This window comes from Bacillus rossius, chromosome 6 (assembly GCF_032445375.1).
Source record: "Bacillus rossius redtenbacheri isolate Brsri chromosome 6, Brsri_v3, whole genome shotgun sequence".
Lineage (NCBI taxonomy): Eukaryota > Metazoa > Arthropoda > Insecta > Phasmatodea > Bacillidae > Bacillus > Bacillus rossius.
This window is the reverse complement of record NC_086334.1, coordinates 83,326,994-83,350,759: the sequence shown is the minus strand read 5'-3', so window position 1 is coordinate 83,350,759 and position 23,766 is coordinate 83,326,994. Positions and strand designations below refer to the sequence as shown.

The 23,766-nt window shown below is 46.7% G+C and overlaps 2 protein-coding genes across 3 annotated transcripts in view; one reads left to right on the top strand and one right to left on the bottom strand.

The window, feature by feature from the left end:
* Positions 1 to 6,252, bottom strand: part of LOC134533339 (uncharacterized) — a 176,104-nt gene extending 169,852 nt beyond the window's left edge. The window contains exon 1 of the mRNA XM_063370858.1: positions 6,241 to 6,252. The gene's annotated coding sequence lies outside the window, so the exon portion shown is untranslated. The remainder of the gene's footprint in view (positions 1 to 6,240) is intronic.
* The window catches only part of LOC134533340 (multidrug resistance-associated protein 1-like), a 180,125-nt gene that overhangs the window by 145,094 nt on the left and 11,265 nt on the right, over positions 1 to 23,766 (top strand). Inside the window, exons 4-5 of one of the 2 annotated variants that reach the window (XM_063370862.1) lie at positions 6,251 to 6,365; positions 19,467 to 19,552. In XM_063370862.1, coding sequence (XP_063226932.1) covers positions 6,251 to 6,365; positions 19,467 to 19,529 — 178 coding nt within the window. In that variant the 3' untranslated portion in view covers positions 19,530 to 19,552. The remainder of the gene's footprint in view (positions 1 to 6,250; positions 6,366 to 19,466; positions 19,553 to 23,766) is intronic. The other variant, XM_063370863.1, reaches the window with a different exon arrangement.

Sequence of the window (23,766 nt, the reverse complement as noted above, 5' to 3'; positions counted from 1 at the left end):
TATGGGTATATTTATATCATATTAACACATCTTACTTAAAAGTCCTCGTTTACCATATGAAAATGCAAGGTCCTCTGATTGCAGTGTAAATACCAATGTGTGTTTAAAACTGTACGTCTGCACTTCATATAGGTATATTTATATCGTATTAACACACCTTACTCAATAGTTCTCGTTTACCATATGAAAATGCAAGGTCCTCTGATTGCAGTGTAAATACCAACGTGTGTTTAAAGCTGTAGGTCCGCACTTCATTTGGGTATATTTATATCATATTAACACATCTTACTTAAAAGTCCTCGTTTACCATATGGAAATGCAAGGTCCTCTGATTGCAGTGTAAATACCAATGTGTGTTAAAAACTGTAGGTCTGCACTTCATATGGGTATATTTATATCATATTAACACACCTTACTCAAAAGTCCTCGTTTACCATATGAAATTACAAGGTCCTCTGATTGCAGTGTAAATTCCAACGTGTGTTTAAAGCTGTAGGTCCGCACTTCATATAGGTATGATATCACATAACCAAAATTCACCTGCTTCTCTGGGCGTAAAAACATTTTGCCATATATAATAAGACAAATAAGTAATGTTAGTTATATACTTAATTTATAGGTTATGAATTTAATCATAAAATGACAAAGGAATATATTATATTACTAACAATATAAACCAAAAAATTAATGTATTTTTTTATGTTATTTGCATTAAATTTTTTTTGTCACGATGTTAGAATAATATCTAGTTAAAGTTATACATATATGTGGTGCATTATTTGGCTTTTGGACCAAAATATTAAATTTTAATCTCGTTTCTAATATTTAGGTGATTCCAAGATTAAAGGGGAAATTAAAATTTATTTAAATCTTTTTAGTCTGAAAATAAATGAAAAACATTAATTAATCATAAGTAGATGAAATAAAGTAAAAAATATTAAAAATTAATGAATATATATATAACTTTTTTTAAATAAGCATAAAATCCGTTATGTATGATAACTCAATCTATTCCTTTTAGCTGTGTCAATGATACATGCATTTTTCTCATTATTTAGAGCAATCAATTATTTTTACTTGTAGAAAATTAGTAACTTTACGCGACAAAGAGCTCTGATACACATCGAGTCCTCGAAAGCCCAGTGATAAATCACGTTAAAGTCCTTACATCATTCCTTATGCAAACTCTGTGATACGCACGGAAATAATTGTAATGTGGTGGCAGCGGACTTATTCTATCTACTTACCTACTAACTATTTAGCTTAGCACTGAATTCAAGCCGATTAGTAGGTAGCACATACCAATAATAATATTTAATTATAATTATATGTGTTATTTTTTGGAAACATATTGTGACGTTTTAATTGTATAAGAAAATCTGTAATTTGTTATTTTTCGCTTTTTAGTGTAGTTATTTTTTAAAGGTTTTTAATTATTTTTTTTTTTACTTTCTATGTTTTATTCTTTGTGGCCAAAGGCTGGGAGTAACTAAGCCTTTCCAATAAAATTAAATATTAAATACGCATTCCACAATAACATGACTGCTGAGATTCGAATTCAGAAACTGTTGCACAAAAAGTGTCTTACCTATCGCTTTTATTTTAACGTGGTCGATCAGCTTAATAGTAACATTACAGAGAGGACAATCGTATTTTGTGAATTTGTATTAAAATTGTTATCTTAAACCTTAAGTTAATATCGCGTATTTTTGCTTTGAGACAATAGTTTGTAGAATTACTGCTTTAACTAACGGATAGCCGTTCTCAGAGTTATTTAAGTAACTATTAAGAAGATTCTGAAATTAATAAAAGATAAAGGCTTAATATTTCGGTGATTTAATGTGTAACAGAAAATTTTTCATCTTACACAGCTTACATGTGTATGCCCATTATGGCAACCAGTTCAAGGTCCTCGTATCATGCGCCTGTGGCTTCGCAATGTGTGAAATGAGAGACCTCCACCACATCCTCGCAACCAGCGTCTGACACTATGGAGATGTGTACCAGAAGTGTGTAAACTCGGGAGAAATGTCCTCGTTTGGAGCGTAGAGAAACATGGAATACACATCGTGTGTAAAGGAGTGTAAGTGACGGAAACACTAGCGCGACGTGGTGGTAACACACGCCAACTACAAACTTGATTCTATTCTGTTAGTCCGAGGACCTCAAAAAAAATCAAAAAAATCATGATTTTACACACTAGGTTGACAGTACAGCGTAAATCCGAGGTCTTTTAATCCGAGGACCTCGGGGAGGTCCTCGGATTAACAAAAGTCCTCGGATTCACGCTGAAATATCATGCGCAAGTCCTCGGATGATATCCTAAGTCCACACACACACGCGCACGCGCACACGCACACACACACACACACACACACCTACACACACCTACACACTACACACTACACACACTTTAGCATTAGTGGTGGGAAGTCATTCTGATGGCAGCTTACACGGAGGAAGGATCGGTCGCCATTTTTTTTTGCACTCACCGGGTTCGAACCGAGGACGCCGAGCTTCATTTTGTAAGTGCGTTTTTAAATAATACTTTATTACATTTTGATTAAATTTTTTATAAATTTTAAATCTTTTCTTATTAAAATCTGAAAATAAATACGGATTTTCAAGATGGTGGTAGTATCTCATAATCTAAGATGGCGAAGTGATATAATTTAAATTTTTATTTTTTATAAATTTTAAAAACATTAATGCATATTTTGAACAACAATTACTGTTTTTCAAGATGGCGGCCGTAACAAAAATTGCAAAGATCTATAATTCAAGATGGCGGGCGTAAATAAAAGTGCAACGATGGCGTTATACACATCCAATATGGCGGGCATAACGAAACATGAAACATTTCTATAATCTAAGATGGTGGCCGTAACGATATGTGCAACGGTGTGTTTAAATATTTTTTATTTAAATTTTTTTAATTAACTTATTTAATAAATTTTAAAGTTTTTGCCAATTTTCTAGCATTAAAATTATTTATTTTCAAAATAGTAGGCGTACTGATAATTGCAACAGTTACGACATAATTCATAATGGCGGTGATTTCATCCTAATTGTCAAGGTCATGACCTCGGCAGTTTAGAACGACTTGACGCTAAGGAATTTAAGCCGCTTTTAGGAATTTACAAGCATTTTTGACATTTTTGATGACTGAAACGGGAAATTTTTCCTCAAACGGGAATTTTTCCCTCGAATTAGGAATTTTTTTTAAAGGAATTTTAAGTATTTTTTGAGGAATTTTGACACTAAAAATGGCCGCCGTGACGTCAGAACAATCGGTCTCATACGTTTATGCCCTTATATATTCTTGATTAAAAAGTGAAAATGTATAATTTACAGGGCCCATAGCATAATTATGTGTACCAGTTGCCGAAAATGTAATGTAATGATACTTGTATATCTAAGAAAAATTATAATATTTCTCATTAATTTGCAATGTATGTGTAATTATTTTACTACAAAACTTGTCTAATACATTGCTATTTAATAAATAATTTGTCCTCTAATTGTTTTATTTTCATTTGTCCAAAGACATTTAATTATATAACGTACTAAGCTTACTAATTTTTACTGTTTCTCAATTGTTCTTTATTATGCCATTTTAAAATGTAAATTTGGCGTGGAGCAATTACAATTTCTAAAACGTGAGTATAAATTACTATAAAACTACGTCCATGACTTATATTTATTGTACTAGTATTCCTCGCTCGTAATCACTTAGACTCTGGTTGATTTCCGCATATTACATCAGTGGTCGTAATTTATGCACGCCTTTTTTCTACTTACATGAACCAGGTCCAGATCTGAAGCAGTGTTTTGCATGTGGTAACGTGTCAATTGTTTTTTTTTTTTTTTTTTTTTTTACGGTTTGGGAAGGGGGGAAATACTAGTACTCTTCGCGTATCACTTTATCTAGCCACCTCTGAAATATTATTTTGTTATCTACGATGATTAGCCTACTCCCTACATATGTTCATTCAGACACTTCTGACTGGGTAGTGAAGGCGGTTTGTGGTAAAGGTCTGTGACCCTTTCAGAGTTAAATTTTAATTGTAGAAATATTAATTATTAATTACAGCATATGTTATTTCATGCTTGTCCGACCTGCAGTACATAAATACCTACAAGGAGAACTACCGGTGATGGTTGACGTCACCCGTAGGAATAGCATGTAGGTGCTCTCCATTTCGTCAGACGCGACCGCCAATATTTATGTTGCAATAATAAATTACTACACGAGACCATATTTTGTAAATATTAATTACGTATTTTTAAAAGAAAATTTTTTGACGAATGCCAGGGTCATTGAGCAACTAATGACATAGATTTCAAACATCATACATGATAAATAAAAATGAAGGGGTCATCGAAAGCCACAAGCTGCAGGTCGGCTAAAAGCAAACCAAAAAATGCTTCAGCTCTATCCTCGTCTATACATACTTACATGCAAAATACATTCAAACAACTAAAATTAGTGCAATAAGCTGCAATATTTTGTGGACATATATTCACCTACAAATATAAATTGATTGTATAAAAAGGTCATTTTTATATCGTCGTACAGAAAACTATAAATTTTAATCATATACCAAAAAATACCACTTTACCACAGAAAGTCACGAAATTAGATGTTCAATCATATATCTGTGGCAAAATATGTAAAGGAAGAAAACCTGTAAAAGTGCAAACCCTTTTTCGTACAGTATATAACAATGTTTTTTTTTTACGGGAAGGAAAACTGCATTACTGGCCAACCTCACTGATTGTAGTGGTCAGCTGTGTACGAGAGTTCATTGAGTCATCTCAAGGATTAGCTTATTTAGTACAAGCATGTCAAACTAGTCGAATATGTTATAATAAATAACTAAAATCTCGATCTTGCGTAACTTGCAGAAGAGACCAAATCTGCGAGTTTCGCCACCAACCCACCGCGGTAAAATGAACAATATGTTTATTGTATAAGTGAAGTGTTCTATATATTTGTTTGCGTATGTATGCATAAAATTAATATTTATTATAATTCTGCTGGGTTGCATACGGTTACGTACGGGTTTAGAACTGAAATGTACTGAAAATAGTAATATTTATCCTCTTACGCGCTATGAGGGTCGAGCGGTCGAGCGGTCAAAGAAGTCTGGGGAGAATTGACAGAGAAAACCGAGCGGAAATCTTACTGCTCTCCGAGGCAGGCAGTTGGCTGGCTTCCCCCACCCCCCTCAGGCTCATTGAAGAACATGACACCCCGCTGGGCGATAAGGAATTATGAGAAAAGCACGTTCTTTCCTCCTACTCCTACACCACCACCCCCTCAGCCATCCATAGCTCATCCATACAGCTAGTGCTCTCTATCGAGAATTTTAGAACTACATGTGTTGTATTCTTTCTTTGCACGTTCGGGAGAAACTCAGGATCTTAGCCTTAAGGCTAATACTAAATTACGCAGTGGCGAAACAAAATGAAAACTAAAGGGCTTAGCAAACATGTTACAAGCTGATCACAGCCACATCATGCAACAAACTTACAGTTACTGTGTCCTACATGAAGTTAACGTCATCGCCGATACTGACCAGAGCTGTAGCGCCTCACCCAACTGCAACCAAACGACCCAGACAACAGACGGGGTGAGGCCAGGATCGACAAGCAGCACGGAGAGAAGGAGAGGGAGGGGGGAAACTAGCAGAGGGGAAGGAATTGCTGGACTATGCGACCAAAGCAAGAAGCACATGCTTCAGATGTAGTGCTGAAACACATGCAAGTATCAGCAGGGATTTTAATGATAAGCGCTGCCTCGGGACATTTGTCCTCATGAGTGGTGACCAGTACTGAGCAGTGAGCATGCTGCTACACCTGTCTGTTGTCACTTACATAAAGTCACTATATTTTCCCCATATGCTGCATTTAACCTCAACTGTTAAAGTAAATGTGAGTTGAAACTATTATTTGTGACATTGTTAGCTTGTGGTATGTGAATTGGCTGAAAAGTGATGGTAAACGAGTAACAAAAATGTAGACACGTAGATGTAGTCACAGTGGAGCTAATGAATGAGTGCACACACCCATGCAATAGTGCCAGCAGGCCTTGGCCACAGTATGTTACATTGCACACTTAGGAACAGAGGTTTAAGGTGACAAGACCGCCACGAGCCACTTCAGAACCAACTCAGTGTTCATGAATGTGAGTCATGGCACTGTGTTTGGTTGGAACCCACAAACCTTGCCTCACACCTTGTTGCAGCGTGGGGCAGAGACAGCTCATCTGCCTGGCCAGGGCTCTGCTCAGGAAGACCAAGGTGCTGGTTCTGGACGAAGCCACGGCCGCCGTCGACCTCGAGACGGACGACCTCATTCAGGTGCCTTGCCACTCCATTCATTCTCATGTCTGCTTCCATTCCACCGATTCTGCCAGCAATCGGAACCGTCGATTCTTCCGCCAAGTTTCGAGGAATCGTATCGTATTTAGTATGGTACTAAGCACTCTTAATAGTTTAGAAGAAAAAAAAGTTTTTCCCTGAATGAAGCCGGCGATTCCAGCAAAAATTACCGTTTTTTCGGCCAGAATATTGTCACGATATTTACGTAACCACCTTGCACTTTGATTTCAAAATTCGGTAAATTACGTAATAGTTATCTTATTTCACGTGTATATTGGTTGCAGTTTCAGCTTATACAATTACAGTATAAAAGTCGTTAGGATCAAATTAAATATTTGTTTTCCAAACTTTAGAATCATAACCGTGTTTTAACTTATTTTGTGTTGAATTACACAATACGTAAAGAAAGGAAAAGAAACAAATTATGAATACATCATCTCATCTAGCCGAGTCCGCCATACTTTAACGTTGTAAACAGCTAACAGAGCGTGCAACACAACAAAAGCAATACTATCTATTGTAATTTTTTATTTTTTTTTGAAGTTTTAAAATGGTTAAAATTGGGTTAAAACACATAATATATTACTGTATTTTTATTTAATATAATAATATATTTAACTAGTATGTCTGATTAATTAACTTTTTTTCATTTACTTTGCCCATAGAAGGTACTGAGCACTTACTGCATGAGATGAAACACGAAAGCCTCCATATTATTGAATACTTTATGTTGTAACCTCACTTTTGTTTCCATTAACATGCGTGGTTTTAATTACTATTTTTCGAGAGATCAGGTAGTTTATTTCTACGTACGTACGTACGTACACGTATTTCTGTGATGTATATAACTCGTTTTTGCAGAAACACACGTGAAACAGTGTATTAGAAATAAAAAATCATGTCTGATGTGTGAAAACATTTTACAATCTACCCGTTCGATGACAAATTTGCAGTATGCAATTATTGTAACACGAAAATATCTCGTGGGCCAACAAAGACCACAACCAACCTATTAAAACATTTTTGGACTCAACATAAGTATCTTGCTTTGGGGGACTCCAGTGAAATTCATAATGTACCATAAGATAGAGGTGGGTCGAAAAGTATCAACCTGATACTTTGGCACTGATACGCGCCTGTATCAGGAACGGCAAACGAGTACACTTGAAAAGTATCAGAGACTTTAGTATCAGTTCAGAATTCACCTGGAACAACACCACGGCCAATGAGCGCAGTACCCGATCGCAGATGACGGTCACTTGGGCGGAGCTTGTGAAAGGGGAGGGAGCAGGAACGGCGAATAAGGGATAAAGAAGGGAAAGAATGTAGGGGAGGAAGCGCAGGGGAAGCCGTTGAAGCCTTGAAGGAGAGGCGCAAAGCGATATTGTTACAAGCAGGGCTGCCACTCATGGGTTTTTTCCACCCAGATCTGGGTTTTTCCGATGGTGTTTGGGTTTCTGGGTTTTTAAATAATGAATTCCAACAATTCTAGGTTTTTTATAATTTTAATTATTTTTATACCTAAAACAATAATAAAGGTAGTAGCTACTGTATCTGTTGCAATATCTGTTTGATAAATGCAAACAAGTCTATGTGTTTCACACACAAAAATACATATAAACACAAAACTAGTTTTCAAGAAGCTAAGTCGAATATTAAATTTGACACATTCTTCAAAGAGGCTTGCAGAACACAAAACCAATGCAACAATTAACCTTCAAACCAATCTTGTAGAATCAGACTCTGAATAAAGACTAACGTACCTGATGCAGTTTTATAAAAACATTTACCGGTTTAAAGAATGCAGTGATGGTGTTTGTTTTGTCATGTATATATATTGACGTCCCTCGGCTTCAGGTCCCCGTTTTCCCGTTGAAATAAATGTCCTGTTATGCCCGTACTGCCCTCGTCGGAGAGGTGTGGGTCCAGGCCAACGTGGCCGGGACCGGGAAAGGCGGGACCTGGAGGGAGAGTGAAGTGATTGCGAGGAATGTTGGTAGGTTGTCGCAAGCAGAACACGGCATTAACGAATTTCACGAGCCGTCTTTTATTAACGCTTATAAAGTCCTGCCGCAGCCTGGCGGAACCGTCGCGGAACAAGTGCCCTACCACGGCGACACGGACTCCCTGATGACGGGGCGGTTCTCAAATACGTTTCGGCGCGAATCGTAAAGTTTATTAATGCTAGGCTGACTCAGTGAGAGAGGGCCCGAAGACGGAGCGCTGTACATACGCGGCCCGTTACGTAATGTTCCGTGGACGGCGAAAAGTTCAGAGACTCGTAGCACCACGTTCGCGTTGTAGAAACTGCCCGCTAGACACGTCTCCCGATGACTCGTAAGTTAACAATGCTAAGCTGATACGCGGTGGCAGCTCAGCTGCCGTGACCGACTGCGGACTGAGCGAACGTTTAATCCCGAGCGCAACGTGCGCGGCTCGCGGAGCAACGAACACGTCTGTCTCCGCTCGAGACCAGGACGCGACTGCCTCTCCCCGCTCGCCCGCGGGCCGGCGCCCGCGGGTGGCGGGGAGGGAGGGGAAAATCGGCCGGCGTGGGAGAGAGCTCCGTCCCGCGGCGCGCCAGGCTGCAATTACATACTACGGCGAAACACTTCAGAAAAAGTTATTGAATTATTTACAAAGACATACACGAGACATTAATTACACAGCGAACTTGCACAATGAATAATAAATAAAATAAGTTAATTACACACATTCAAATCCCTTAATCGTTTACAAATATATACACACTGAAATAAAAGATAAAGTCACATAGAAAAAACACTCGTTGGCATGCTAGGGCGCACGCGGGTGCGTCCCTGGCCGTCGCACACACTGGGGTTCACTGGGGGGGAAAACAGGCCCCCTCAGGCCCGCGTCGGTGGCCAGGTACGGCCTCTGTATCTGGGAGGGTACGACGACTGTCGTCATATGCCCCCCCTCTCCCGAGGCCGTCCTGGCCCCCGACGCCGACCTAGACCGGCAGCCGCGTCCGCGTCCGGCCACTTGTCTGGTCGTCGGAGCTCGTCACGTCATTCCGTCCGGGTCGGGCAAACTGGGGCAGGAGCTGCATCACGCTGCAGCGTAACCCCCCGTCGGTCGTTTGTCTTACGTCTCGGGGTTTGCGCTGACTCCCCCACTCGTAGTCCCGGAGGTAGTGGGGGGCCGTCTTCTCACGCGTGGACCGGCGCAACGCCGGTCCCCTCCCCGCGTGAGCGGTCATCCTCGGCTCCCCGGAAGGCAAGTCCAGGACCACCTGCTGGGCCCTGTCGACATCGCCCTCCCCACTGAGGAGCCGGACCGTTACCCCGTCTGTCACGTCCTTGCTCACGTCCGTCCCCGTCACCCGCCGTTCCCAGGAGTGGACGTACCTCCGTCCACGTCTCTGGGTAGGCTCCGGCAACGTCACCACTGGTTCACTCAGGTCGACCAGGTCGCCCTGAGCAGTGTTGTCATGTGTTACGTCCTCGATGAGTGGTCCATCAGTGTCGTTGGCGTAGGCGCTGACGTCATCAGGCGGGAGCACCCGGTCCACGAAGCGCTCCAGCTCTGCCATGCTTGCGCCACGCGGACCCCTTCCGCCCCTTCTGACGGGCGTCCGTTCCCCGCCCCCTCTTGCCAGTTGCCAACCACCGTTCCCCTTTTGCTGTCCCCCCGTAGGAGGCTGAGTCGGTGTCGTCGTGGGGGCCCGTCCATGTGTCGTGCCCCAGGTGTCGTCGTCCCTGTCAACGTTCCTGCCAACCCCCCGCAGTGACCTGGGGTGGGCGTGTCCTCGTCGACGTCCCAGATCCGGCTCCGGTGGCGTCACCACGGGGTCACCGAGGTCGACCAGGACTCCTACTGCGACGTTGTCATCGGTCCTGTCCCGTGTGTCGTCGTCCCTGTCAACGTTCCTGCCCACCCCCCGCAGTGACCTGGGGTGGGCGTGTCCCCGTCGACGTCCCTGATCCGGCTCCGGTGGCGTCACCACGGGGTCACCAAGGTCGACCAGGACCCCTACTGCGACGTTGTCATCGGTCCTGTCCCGTGTGTCACCGTCCCCGTCAGCGTTCTCGCCTGCCACTCGCCGCGACCCGGGGTAGGCGCGTCATCGTCGACGTCCCTGATCCGGTTCCGGTGGCGTCACCACGGGGTCATCGAGGTCGACCAGGACTCCTACTGCGACGTTGTCATCGGTCCCGTCCCGTGTGTCGTCGTCCCTGTCAACGTTCCTGCCAACCCCCCGCAGTGACCTGGGGTGGGCGTGTCCCCGTCGACGTCCCAGGTCCGGCTCCGGCGGTACCACCACAGGGGCGCCGAGGTCGGCCAGTACACCTTCGGTGACGTCATCCTCGGCCTCGTCACCGTCCACTGGTCCGCTGTCGTCGTGGTCGTACTCGTCGTGCGGGTCGCCTATCAGTCGAATGTCGTCCCTGTGCACCTTAGTTGTCCGTCCGTCGGCGCGACGCACGAGGTACGAGGTGGTGCCCAGTCTGTCTACGATCTCCTGTGGCCCCGCCCACTTAGGAGCCAGACTGGCGCAAAAGCCCCGCTCGCCAGCCGACAGGTGATGACACTTAACAAACACCTGCTGGCCAGGCTCTAGTCGTGCTGGGGGCTGGTGCGTCTGCGGCGTACGTCTAGTCAGGTAGTCAGCTTGGCGACGTCGGGCGTCTTCGCGCAGATCGTCCGTGGTCATGTTGTGCAAGTCGGGGGTTGCGCGCGCTTCCCCGGGCAGGGCGAGGTTCCGGCCCTGCACCAGTTCAGCGGGGGAATGGCCCGTGACCGCGTTCGTCCGACGGCGCAGGCAAAACAGCAGCGTCGGAAGTGCAGGTCCCACTTGGTGTGGTCCTCGTCCAACCGGATGCGCAGCTGAGTTTTAATGTCCTGATTCCGCCTTTCGGTCGGATTCGCGCGCGGATGGTAGGTGGGCGTCGTGTGATGCTCCACCCCCCAACCCGCGCAGGACACTCGCCAGCTTCTCCCCGTGAACTGCACCCCGTTGTCCGTCAGCAGGACAGCGGGGTACCCGTATCGCGGGAAGAACTCGCGCTCGAGCAGGGCAATCACGGTGCCGGCTTTCACGTTTGGTACTGCGAACGCCTCCGCCCAGCGGGTGAAGACATCCGTGACCACAACAATGAATCGCCGACCACGGGACGTGCGAGGATACGGCCCCATAATATCCACCGCCACAGTGTGGAAGGGATTCCGGGGCCGTCGTGGGACCTGCTGCTCCTTGCCGTCGGGTCGCCTGGACTTCCGCTCCTGGCAACGCAGGCAGGCCCGCACGTAGCGTCTCACTTCTGCCGCGTCGCCAGGCCAGCGGAACGTCCGTCTGACCTCACGCAGCGTCTGCTCCGCGCCCGGGTGTCCCGCCAGGGGGTGGTCATGCAGGTAGCTCAGGACCCAGCGCCTGGCCTCGGGCGGCACGTGGGTCCGCCACCCGCTCGACCTGTGAGCCCCCCTGGTCTGGAGCACCCCGTTCAGGCTCCGGCAGCCCGGTATCACCCCCTCCCCACACTCTGTCAGTCGGGTCCGGGTGTCGGGGTCCCGGAGTTGCGCCGCGTGGACCCACGCCAGCAGGTCAGTCATAGTCTCGGGTCGCGCGTCGGGTGCAGGAGCAGTGGGGCTTGTCAGCGCGTACAACGCGCACGGTCGCGGCACCGAGTCCTCTACCCCGCGCTCACGCTCAGGGAGTAGCACTTCCTCCCAGCCCTGGTCGTCGTGGAACTCATTCTCAGGGTCCGGATTCCGGGACAACTCGTCGGCCAACTGATTTTCACGTCCAGGAATGTGCTCGACCGTGAACGAGAATTCCTGGATCAGCATGGCCCACCGAGTGAACTTAGACTTCCGGCCCTGAGCGGAGTCCAACCAGCGGAGGCATTGGCTGTCGGTTCTCAGCGTGAATGAGCGGCCCTCGACGTGGTGACGGTACCTCTGTAGGGCCCAGACCACCGCAAGGCACTCTTGCTCATTCACGTGATACTTCCGCTCAGCCTGCCCAAACTTGGCGCTGGCGTACTCGATCACGCGCCTCTCGCCCCGGTCATCCATCTGGTACAACACCGCCCCCATCCCCTCCTGACTCGCATCCGTCTGGATGAAGATGGGGCGGCTGGGCACCAGGCGTGAGAGCGTGTGACAGTTCCTGAACCGGCGCTTCACCTGTCGCAAGGCCTCGTCCGCGGCGGGGGTCCACCGGAACTTAGTCTTCGGTGACAGTAGGTCCGTCATCGGGGCCGTCACCGTGGCGAAGTCGGGGACGAAGGACCGCAGCCAGTTGAGCAGCCCCAGCAGCTTCTGGAGCTGCTTCCTGGTCTTAGGTGCCCCCTTTCCCTCTATTAGCTCCAACTGCTCAGGTCGGGGGCGGCACCCCTCCGCCGTCACTATGTGTCCTAGGAACTCTATTTCCGTGGCCCCAATGTGGCATTTCTTTGGGGCGCACGTCAGTCTGTGTCTGGCCATACGTTCTAGCACCAATGCCAGATGGTGCGCGTGTTCCTCCCACGTCCTGGACCAGATGATAACGTCGTCCAGATAGGCACTGGCGAACTCACCAATGTACCCATCCAGAACACGTACCATCAGGGCCTGGAACGTGGCAGGGGCGTCCATGAGACCAAACGGCATGGCGCAGAACTGGTAACGTCGACCGTCTGGTGCCGTAAATGCCGTCTTAGGGCGGTCCTCCAGACATACCGGCACCTGCCAGTAGCCTGATTTTAAGTCTAGTGTCGTGAAAAAAGTGGCGTCCCCCAGTCCTGCCAGTGCGTCTGTGATATTGATCTGCGGGGGCGGGGCGGGAATGGTCAGTTTGTTTATCGCCTTGAAGTTTACGCAAAAGCGTAGACTTCCGTCTTTCTTGGTGGCCAGCACCACCCGTGAGTTATACGGGGAGGTGCTGGGTTCCACTACCCCGTCACGTAACATCTCGTCAATTTGAGTCTGTATGGCCTCCCGTTCCCGGATGCCAAATCCGTATACCTTCTCAAAGGGAGGGCGGTGCGGTACCATCGGTATCCGGTGCTCCGTCACGTTTGTCCGTCGTAGCCGGTCCGCGGCCGCAAATACCTGTGCCTGAGAGGTGAGGACATGGTTGATGACATCGACGTACTCCTCTGGAACACCGTGCTGAAGGTCTTCTAGGCGAATGACTGACTGAGGGGGACTGGGGGGAACCTGGTGCACGCCGTTCACCGTCCAGCGCCCCTGGGTGCCGAAGTGCATCCGGCCAGCTCGTACTTCCACGGTGGCGTCGACCTCGTGCAGCCATGGGACCCCCAGAATCAGCCCCTCGCGGAGCTCGGGGACCACCCAGGCCTCGACGTGGCTAACGTGACCAACGATGCTCATTGTTACCTGAGTGATGCCCCCTGCTGCAACGACGGCGTCCCTGGTGGCCAGCTGCACCAGCTCCCTCCGCGGTGTCACTGCCTCCGCTCCCACCAGGTGGGCCGCGATGTAGGTTCGGCTGGCGGCGGTGTCCACTAGGGCCAGCATCTCCCGCCCGTTAGCGCGGACAGGAATTCGCAGCAGCTCCGGCTCCTCGGGGCCGACCTGCCCCAGCTGTGCAGTCGTCTGTCCCCCACCGCCCCCGGCCACCTGGCCGTCCGGGCGTGGGGAACTCGCGGCGAGGTCCGCGGCTCGCTCCGGCGCCGACGTGTTGACGTTCCGGTGGTCCACCTCGTCGACGACAGGTCGACGAGGCGGCTGGTCCGGCCCTGGTATAACCGGCCTCAGGGCCGCGGTGGTGGCGCCGGCAGTCAGCTGTCCCTGCACGGAGATGGCCGGCGCGATGCCTGCGCTGATGCTCTGGTTGTCCGCCCCGTCGACGGCGTGTCGACGAGGCGGATGGTCCGGCCCTGGTATACCCTGCCTCAGGGCCGCGGTGGTGGCGCCGGCAGTCAGCTGTCCCTGCCCGGAGATGGTCGGCGGGATGCCTGCGCTGATGCTCTGATTGTCCACCCCGTCGACGGCGTGTCGACGAGGCGGCTGGTCCGGCCCTGGTATACCCGGCCTCAGGGCCGCGGTGGTGGCGCCAGCAGTCAGCTGTCCCCGCAGTTGACCCGGCGTGGGGACAGCTGATGAGGAGCAGTCCCGTTGTCCCCTGCTTCCCGGCGGCATACAGGACGTTAGTGCGGTAGGCGCCGGTGGTGGTCGACGTGTTCTGTCAGTTACTGGGACTGCCGGTGGCTGGCGGGCCGGGGAGCGGCACCCAGTTGTCCCTCCGCCCCCGGTCCTGCGTTTCCCGCCTGCGACGTGTTGCCTTCGCGCGCCTCCTCCCACGCGGCTCTGGTGGGGCAGAGGCGATGCCAATGGTACGCGTCCGGGCAAAAACGGCATCGCGGCGGACGTTCGTCCCTCTCTCTCGTAGCTGTCCGCTCGTGACGTCCTCCTCCTGTCGCAGCTGGTTCCGGGCGTTCCCTGGTGCCACCGCGGTCTGTTGTCCTGCGCGGTCCCGCGCCGCCGGCGTAGCTCACCACGGCCAAGTCACTGTCCGTGACCTCTGTGACGGTGACCCCCCGCGGCCCCGAGCGAGCACGGGGAGCTCTCGCGCCCCCGAGTGCCGTCCTCCACTGCGACATGTCACGTTCGATCACGCGGGCGAGGGCCACGAACTCCTCCGTGTGACGACCAGCAGCCGTCCTCATGAAGGGGCGAAACTCTGGCAGCAATTGTTCGACAATGGTTGGCAACGCCGCACTCACGTCCCCACTTGTCCCCAATCGGCGGAACATGCGTAACTTCTCGTAAATGAACTGCTCTGCACTCTCGTCCTCCTCCTGGTTTCGGCAATAAAATGTCCGCAAACACATTGCCCGCGCCTGATCGTTATCAAACCTAGTTTTGACTTGGCGTACAAAATGTCCCCACTCGGTATCAAAACTCCCGGCCATTGACCACCAGTTCCTTGCCTCACCGCGGAGCTGTCCCGCCACTCGCGGCGTCCACTCCGCCCGTCGCACTTCATACAGTTTTAGGAGGTGTTCACACTCCCGCAAAAACTCCCGCGGGTCCTCGTTGTCTCTCCCCGCAAACTCTGGCAACTCAAACTGCGCGCTCACGTACCGCACTACCGGCCCATCTGCGTCCGCGTGCCTGTCCCCCTGTTCCCGATTACTGTCCTCAACTGTGCTGTCCGTGCTGTTCGCGCCCTCGGCCGCGCCGCCGGACCCGCACACCTCGTTTTTTACGTCCATTTTCGCGGAGTCTCCCTCCTCACACAAGTCCGTTTCGAAACTGATTAGATCGTATCTTTCTTGTCCCGCCTGTTTCCACGCCATCCTGTCCTCCTGTGCTACTGATCCGCGGATCGTGAACACAATCTCCCCCAGTAATACAATACGATCCTCCCCAGCGCGTTATCTTCAGTCCGGGATACCGCTGCACCGCCGTCTTGTATTTCTGTCCCCCACGACGCGCTATCTCTCGCCGAAACGTCTCGTGTTCGCGCCGTTCCCGCGCTGCGTTATCTCCCGCCGGCGCGCCGGCGCGACGTCTCGAATTCGAGCCGCTCCCACGCCGCGCAGCCGCACCTGCTTCCGTTCTGTCCTGCACCTGCGCGCTTGCGTGCGCTTGCGTGCGCTTGCGTGCGCTTGCGTATGCTTACGGCCCCACGTTGGGTGCCAAATGACGTCCCTCGGCTTCAGGTCCCCGTTTTCCCGTTGAAATAAATGTCCTGTTATGCCCGTACTGCCCTCGTCGGAGAGGTGTGGGTCCAGGCCAACGTGGCCGGGACCGGGAAAGGCGGGACCTGGAGGGAGAGTGAAGTGATTGCGAGGAATGTTGGTAGGTTGTCGCAAGCAGAACACGGCATTAACGAATTTCACGAGCCGTCTTTTATTAACGCTTATAAAGTCCTGCCGCAGCCTGGCGGAACCGTCGCGGAACAAGTGCCCTACCACGGCGACACGGACTCCCTGATGACGGGGCGGTTCTCAAATACGTTTCGGCGCGAATCGTAAAGTTTATTAATGCTAGGCTGACTCAGTGAGAGAGGGCCCGAAGACGGAGCGCTGTACATACGCGGCCCGTTACGTAATGTTCCGTGGACGGCGAAAAGTTCAGAGACTCGTAGCACCACGTTCGCGTTGTAGAAACTTCCCGCTAGACACGTCTCCCGATGACTCGTAAGTTAACAATGCTAAGCTGATTCGCGGTGGCAGCTCAGCTGCCATGACCGACTGCGGACTGAGCGAACGTTCAATCCCGAGCGCAACGTGCGCGGCTCGCGGAGCAACGAACACGTCTGTCTCCGCTCGAGACCAGGACGCGACTGCCTCTCCCCGCTCGCCCGCGGGCCGGCGCCCGCGGGTGGCGGGGAGGGAGGGGAAAATCGGCCGGCGTGGGAGAGAGCTCTGTCCCGCGGCGCGCCAGGCTGCAATTACATACTACGGCGAAACACTTCAGAAAAAGTTATTGAATTATTTACAAAGACATACACGAGACATTAATTACACAGCGAACTTGCACAATGAATAATAAATAAAATAAGTTAATTACACACATTCAAATCCCTTAATCGTTTACAAATATATACACACTGAAATAAAAGATAAAGTCACATAGAAAAAACACTCGTTGGCATGCTAGGGCGCACGCGGGTGCGTCCCTGGCCGTCGCACACACTGGGGTTCACTGGGGGGGAAAACAGGCCCCCTCAGGCCCGCGTCGGTGGCCAGGTACGGCCTCTGTATCTGGGAGGGTACGACGACTGTCGTCAATATGTAGGTTTTTTATGATATGTGCTGGTCCAAGAATTACTTATACAGCCATTTTGCTGCAGTGTAATTTTCTTGTATTGGTTGTATTTAACCGTTTTCAGTCTTGTAAGGTAATTAATTGTTTTATATTAAAACCAATTATGTTTATATTTTTGAATTAGTACGCAAACATTTTCAACGATAGCATTTTAGACGCATCTGGGTTTTTTACCCATGTGTCTGGGTTTTTTTTAGGTTATCTAGGTTTTTCATGAATATCAGAGTGGCAGCCCTGGTTACAAGTCATTTTGTTTATTGTCCTACTTCAAAGTACGCTCAGTGCGCAGTGCGTGCACCGTCTCGTTCAATAATAAAACTAATGAAATTTTAATATTAAAAAGTACATTAATACAAGATATAATATTTATTTTATATTTGTGCACCTAACAGCTATGAAAATGCAAATAAATTCTTAGTTGACACTAATAACAGATGTAATCAACATATGGACTTTCTTTTTTCGAAAACAATTAGTAACTAGTGTTTTTATACATTAAAAATTCACGATTTTATCAAAAATAAAAAATAAAAAAACAGATAGGTACATTAGTGAGCATACTATATCAATGTTTTTTCAAATGTTTCTTCAGATTAGTCGATGATTTATAACTCAGTTTTTGTTTACACAAATTACAATTAGCAAACTCATTATTTTCCGTGAAAAAATTCCACACAAATGAAGTATTTTTCGTGCACTTATCCATTCCTTATTTCACTATAAAGATACTAACTATAAAGCATGACAGCCCGCAACATGGTGATACACGGCCAGGACGAACTGCAGTGAATGTTGAACTGATTGATACTGGTTGTATCAGGCGGGCATGCGAGTATCAGAGGAAGAGAATTACCAGGCGTGATAAATAATGTATCAGATTCTCCTTCCGGTCGCACGGTCTGCGTACGCGGAGCTTTGTTGCCTCCTGGGACCGTCTGATACAGAAGTATCAGAGACTTGTAACATGGTACAATGCTGTATCAGTATCAGGTTGGAACAGATACCGAAAATTGCTGTAACAACCCACCTCTACCATAAGATTCTATTTTTTATTTATACACTGTTTTAATATTTCAGTTTGTTTTGTTAATACACCTGAATTCTCATTTCTAGAAATTGTTGAAATTATAACCTTGTATTGCTTTTGAATTAATTAGCATAATACAAGCAGCTGAGTTTTCATTAGAATTGCATTAAAAACTTTCTCTTGAAATAGAAGTTTGTTTGGAATCATGATATATTGTATTTTTCCTTTTTTAAGTTCTTTAATGATTAGGTACATGGCAATTTTTTTGGTGGAATTCGGAATCTGAACTGAACCTGGAATCAAAGCATTTTTGGAATCGGAATCGGAATCGAGAAAATATGGAATCGACCCATCTCTACTGGAAACCATGGCTAAACAAAATTTTACTTTTAAGTATGTTTTCCAATTTTCCAGTTAGGTTTCAAGTCACCTCAAAATACTAAAAATATTTGCCTTAATTTGTAAACTATATGCAGTTTCTGAAATTTTGTCATTGTAAAAGATATTTTAACTTAAATGATTAAGAAAATTTAATTCAAATGCCTTTTTTTTTTTTGCAAAAAAAAAAAAAACTCTTCTTTGTGTTGTACGTTTGTGTTATAAAATTAGGGTTCTAGAAAACCAACTTTGTTGGAAGTTTCTAAGAACTTGTTAGTCAGATCCAAATATTTTTTTTTTACCACACTTTTCTTTTGTAAATAGCCACACCCATGATTTCCAAAAACTTCACGTGAATGTACTCTGTACTACTTTTGTAGTCTACCATGTATAGGTATATAATTTTTTAAATCGTGTTTCTTCTTGTAAAATAATAATTTTCTTATTTTAGGTCACATATATTCAGCTTTGTATGTACTTATGAATAGAGGCCCACTTTATAGTAAATAAAATTAGTGAATTTCCCATAAACAATTGTTTGATTTTGGCATAAAAAATATTTTAAGTTGCTAAAAAAAAAGCACATTCTTCATGTGTAAGTTGCTAGGCAAATGACATTATGCTATAAGGCATAATAATTAAATTACTAGAATAACTATCAATTTATCAGTTGATTATATGAGCTAATCAAATTTCATTAGTCAGCTTATCAGTTAAATTACTGTAGGACTACGTAACATTCAATGAATTCATTGCGAAACACAAGAGTGTATGTATGTATGTGTATATAAACAAAGCATAATTGTGGTTTTTTTTTTATATATGCCTTATTTGTGCCCCAAAATTTTACTGCATTGATTAATGCATGTTTAAAGTTTTGTTATGGTGCCCGTGCTCTGGATTAACAAAGTAGCCTTTTGTTGGGACAGACAAAGAAGGTTGGCACGACAGTCGTAGATTCACCAGAGGAGAGCAGGAGCACGAACATGTAATTCAGGATACTCTCCCAAGCAAGGTAGGGTACAGGTGGATCGTAATAAATAATTACACAAAATATAAGCTACTGAATACATGTTTAAATAAGAAAATCCATATCCCTTTTAGATATTAACAAAGTTGTATAACAATTATGTTTTTAACAACTATATAAAATAAGGGTGGGTGGAAGGGTTAAACTTAAATCACCTAATATTGTAACGGCGCACCTAGCCGGTGCCACCACCATATGTTACGGGGGAAAAAGAGAAAGATAAAAGTAAGAATCAAAAGTCGTAAATCGTAAAAGTTACGGGGGGAGAGAAAATCGTAGCTCTTTACACAAAAAAACAACTCGCTTGCTGGCTTCAACTACTCTTAACTTCATAAAATACTTTACTGTACCTAGGATCATAGGTTCGGCATCCCGTACAGGATGTCTGGAGAGAGTTGAACTCAGGAGTTTTTGCAAAATAACATAATACTAAATTAAAATGATTTTATTTTTAAAGTCAAATGATCAACATCATTTTTAAAGAATATTTAAATAGCGGGATTACAATTTACAACAACAATCTCTTCATTACTTCCTTAACTACTGAACGACCTTACAAGAGAGAAAGAGAGAACTTCACTAAACTCTTCCCTAATCCTTACGAGTACATCTTAACTTATAATTAAAATTAAGAGAAAGATCAAGCAATACTCACATTTTCCAATAAGCCTTTCTTGATCGGTTACTTAAAAACTAACGTAGGGGCCTCTCCTGCCCTTAAAACCCGAACGAACATTACATTCTTAAAAACTCTGACTATAACGACTCGTGACCTCTGACGAGAGACCTAGCTCCCGCCAGAGTCAGCTTAAAGACGATTACATGACGAGCTAAACTTGCGAACTTAACGACTCGTTGCCACAGGTGAGTGCCATAGCCTCCGCCTGAGTGAGCCCCGAGCTACCACTCAGTTGCGCTTAAATTTGCGCACCCTGCCGCGCCTAGCATAACAAACGCTCGTTATTGAAGCCAAATTTACTAAACAACTAACTAGAACATCTGGGAAGGCTACCCCCCTCTACCCCGACGTGCAGGCCACACCGCGCGGCTTGTTACGACAGCGCGCCCCAGTAACTGCTGCCCGTGGCTGCGCCAGGCGCGGCCGAACAAACAAACAAAAATCTGCAAGCCCGCAGCGCGCCGTGCCGGCCCCGTGCCCCAATTACATGGTCACGCCACTTGCGCTGACGAGTGAACAGAGCAGCCAGCGCAGAGTCCCGTCAGTAAAGTCCCTAAATTTGATTTCAACAACCCTGCAAAATTTCGAACCGCGACAATATTATAATAATATTGTATGAAATATTGTAGCACCATTCTTTAGCTTGTTTCGTAGATTAATTTTAGTAATGCTATGCGGAAGTCCATGCTCAATATTATGACCAAAGGATTACACAAGAATGTTCATTCTGACTTATCCGTCACTTGCTGGCGGCGAGATGCAGACCAATTGGGTCTTCGGAGCAGGGATAGGCCTTCAGGGAACCGGACATTCAGTGACTTCAGAAGTCAAGGGCCTGGATTCTGTCACTTGAAGGTGAAATCGCAAGGTGTCAAGTGCGGTGATCGTGGTGGCCACGAGAGTAGCACTTGGTCAGCGGCCGCCCCACGGCCCATCCAGCGATGTGGCAACGTCTCATTCAGATAATCTCGTACCACATTGTGGAGCACCATCTTGTTGGAAGATGAAGTCCCTGCTATCATCTTCAAGTTGTGGCATAAGCAACAATTGCAGCATGTCGAGGTAGGTGATAACATTGACAGTTCTCTCAGCGAAGAAGAAGGGGCCATAAACTGTCTTGTTTGACATGGCACAGAACACGTTAACTTTTGACGAATCTGGGACGTGTTCGAGAGTTGCATGTGGATTCTCGGTCCCCCATATGCGTTTGTTGTGTCGGTTGACTCTTCCAGAGAGATGAAAAGTGGCTTCGTCACTGAAGATTAATTTTCTTGCAAAGTCATCGTCTTCAAGACGGTTCTGCATAGCAATGCAGAACTGCAGTCGGAGCAGTTTGTCATCGTGGCTGATGGCTTGCAGAAGCTGCAATTTGTACGGCTTCACTCTTAATTGCTTACGAAGAATTTTCCACACTGTTGGCTGAGGGATGTTCAATTCTGCACTAGCCCGATATGTTGACTTCTTGGGACTCCGCACCATCAGGTCCCTTACACAATCCACTGTCTGTTGTGGCGCCTGGCCAACCCGACCGTTTTGCGTCGCACAAACAGCCGTCTTCCTCGAATTTCTTGTACCACTTCATTATGCTATTGTAAACTGGTGGTGTTTTGTTAAACTTGCCACGGAAAGCTCTTTGGACACTCACTACCGATTCGCTATGGGCGTATTCAAGCACACAAAAGGCTTTCTCTGCCTGGTTCGCAGCCATTTTCAGCAACTACATGCACTAGCGCCCCTGTCGGTTGTTTTTTAAAATAGCTTTTTGGTGCTACATTCAAAAAAACTTTCAGAGTTGTTCTTTCACGCTGTATATAATTTGTTACGTTTTTCTTTTCCATTTCACTGTACCGATTTTATGAAATGTTTCACGGACTTTATACCGTATTTACTCGTGTATAGCGCGCCCTCGTGTATAGCACGCACCACGATTTTTGCAACAAATTCCAAAGAAAAACAAATTTGAAATTTTTTTTCCCATAAATAAATTTTACTAACATTTTGTGGTACCTGATTATTTAAATTGATGTGTGGTGATGCGTCAGGAAAATACTTAAACTCTGCTGTGTGGACGGAAGATAATGAAGCGCTGTATCGTCACAACTGGTACGTGGGAGGGAAGGAGGGAGGGAGGCGTGCCGCGCTACGTTGCTAAGCTGGCGCGGAGAACTAGATGACTCACCGGTCGCTGCTGGGGCGAGGAATGGAGGAAGCGAAGAAAGTGTGTAGGGGGGGGGGGGGGGGGACTGGTGACAACATTCTCTCTCTCTCTTTTTTTACTAGCTTCTGAGCTGGCTTTCTGTAAAGAGGGGAGGTCTAAAAATAAACAAGAGACCATGATGTGCGAGCTTGCGCGCGCGCGCACGTGTGTGTGTGTGTGAGTGTGTGAGAGAGAGAGAGAGAGAGAGAGAGAGAGAGAGAGAGAGAGAGAGAGAGAGAGGCCTTGTTGCATGTGCGTATGTGTGGGGGCTGGCCAGAAACGTCACCCGTCACCCGGCAGTTAACAACTTCCACTCCTCACCGCCTCCCCCCACATTTTTTTTTTCCGTGTATAGCGCGCATCCTTATTTTTTTCCTTTACTTGAGGGGGAAAAAGGGCGCGCTATACACGAGTATATACGGTAATTATCCTGTATATATGGACCCTTTTTTTTACTCTTAATAGGACAGTCGTATAAATTTGAAAAGGATAAATTGCATCATATTGCTGTTAATATTCATGTTTCATGAGTCTGTACGATTACAATGTAAATCAAATAAACAGAAAATTAAGTTTTTCAGATCAAACTTAGTTTACTTTGACTTCGTTAACTGAAAAAAAATGTACAACTTTTGAGAAAATGACTCAACGAAAAATCTTATACTTACCATCCTGCAGTTTTATTAAAGAGACTGTTGAAAAACATATAACATTTATTCCACATTTTACATTTCAAAACACAAGAAGAGATGTTATTTGTAACATAGCAAATTACGAAAATAAAATATTTTAATGTCTGGAATTAGATTTTTACTCCTATAGCTGCAATCAAATTGCTGTTTGGCTCAAACATGAAAGTGATACATCATGATTTTTCATATCTTTAAGGGCGCGGTTCAAGTCGAAAAAATCGTCACTGTTCCGAAACATTATTTTGCAGTCGTGATGTCATTAGGGGTCTCAAAGCGATGTCCCCCACTACTCCGCGCGCTTGTATTTAGACTAGGGCCGGTCCCAGCGCGGTTCAGTCGCGAGAGAGTCGTCGAGCGGGGAGGTTGTGTCGCTGCTCTGTTCGGCCTTGAAACTGAAGCATGCGAGATCTGGGAAACTTCCCTTCTCCCCTCATCCATGAGTGCCTAACGCCTCCGCGCAGCGTTGCCAGACTGCTCCCTCCCCTCCCAGGGGCGCGCGGCTGTCTGACGTGTTGGTCTGACCCGGGCGCTGGCAAGGATGCAGCAGCGCTTGGTTAGGGGAGTGGACGGGACAAACAATATATCAAAAGCATTATATGAAAGACACATTATCTTACACTACGATTATATT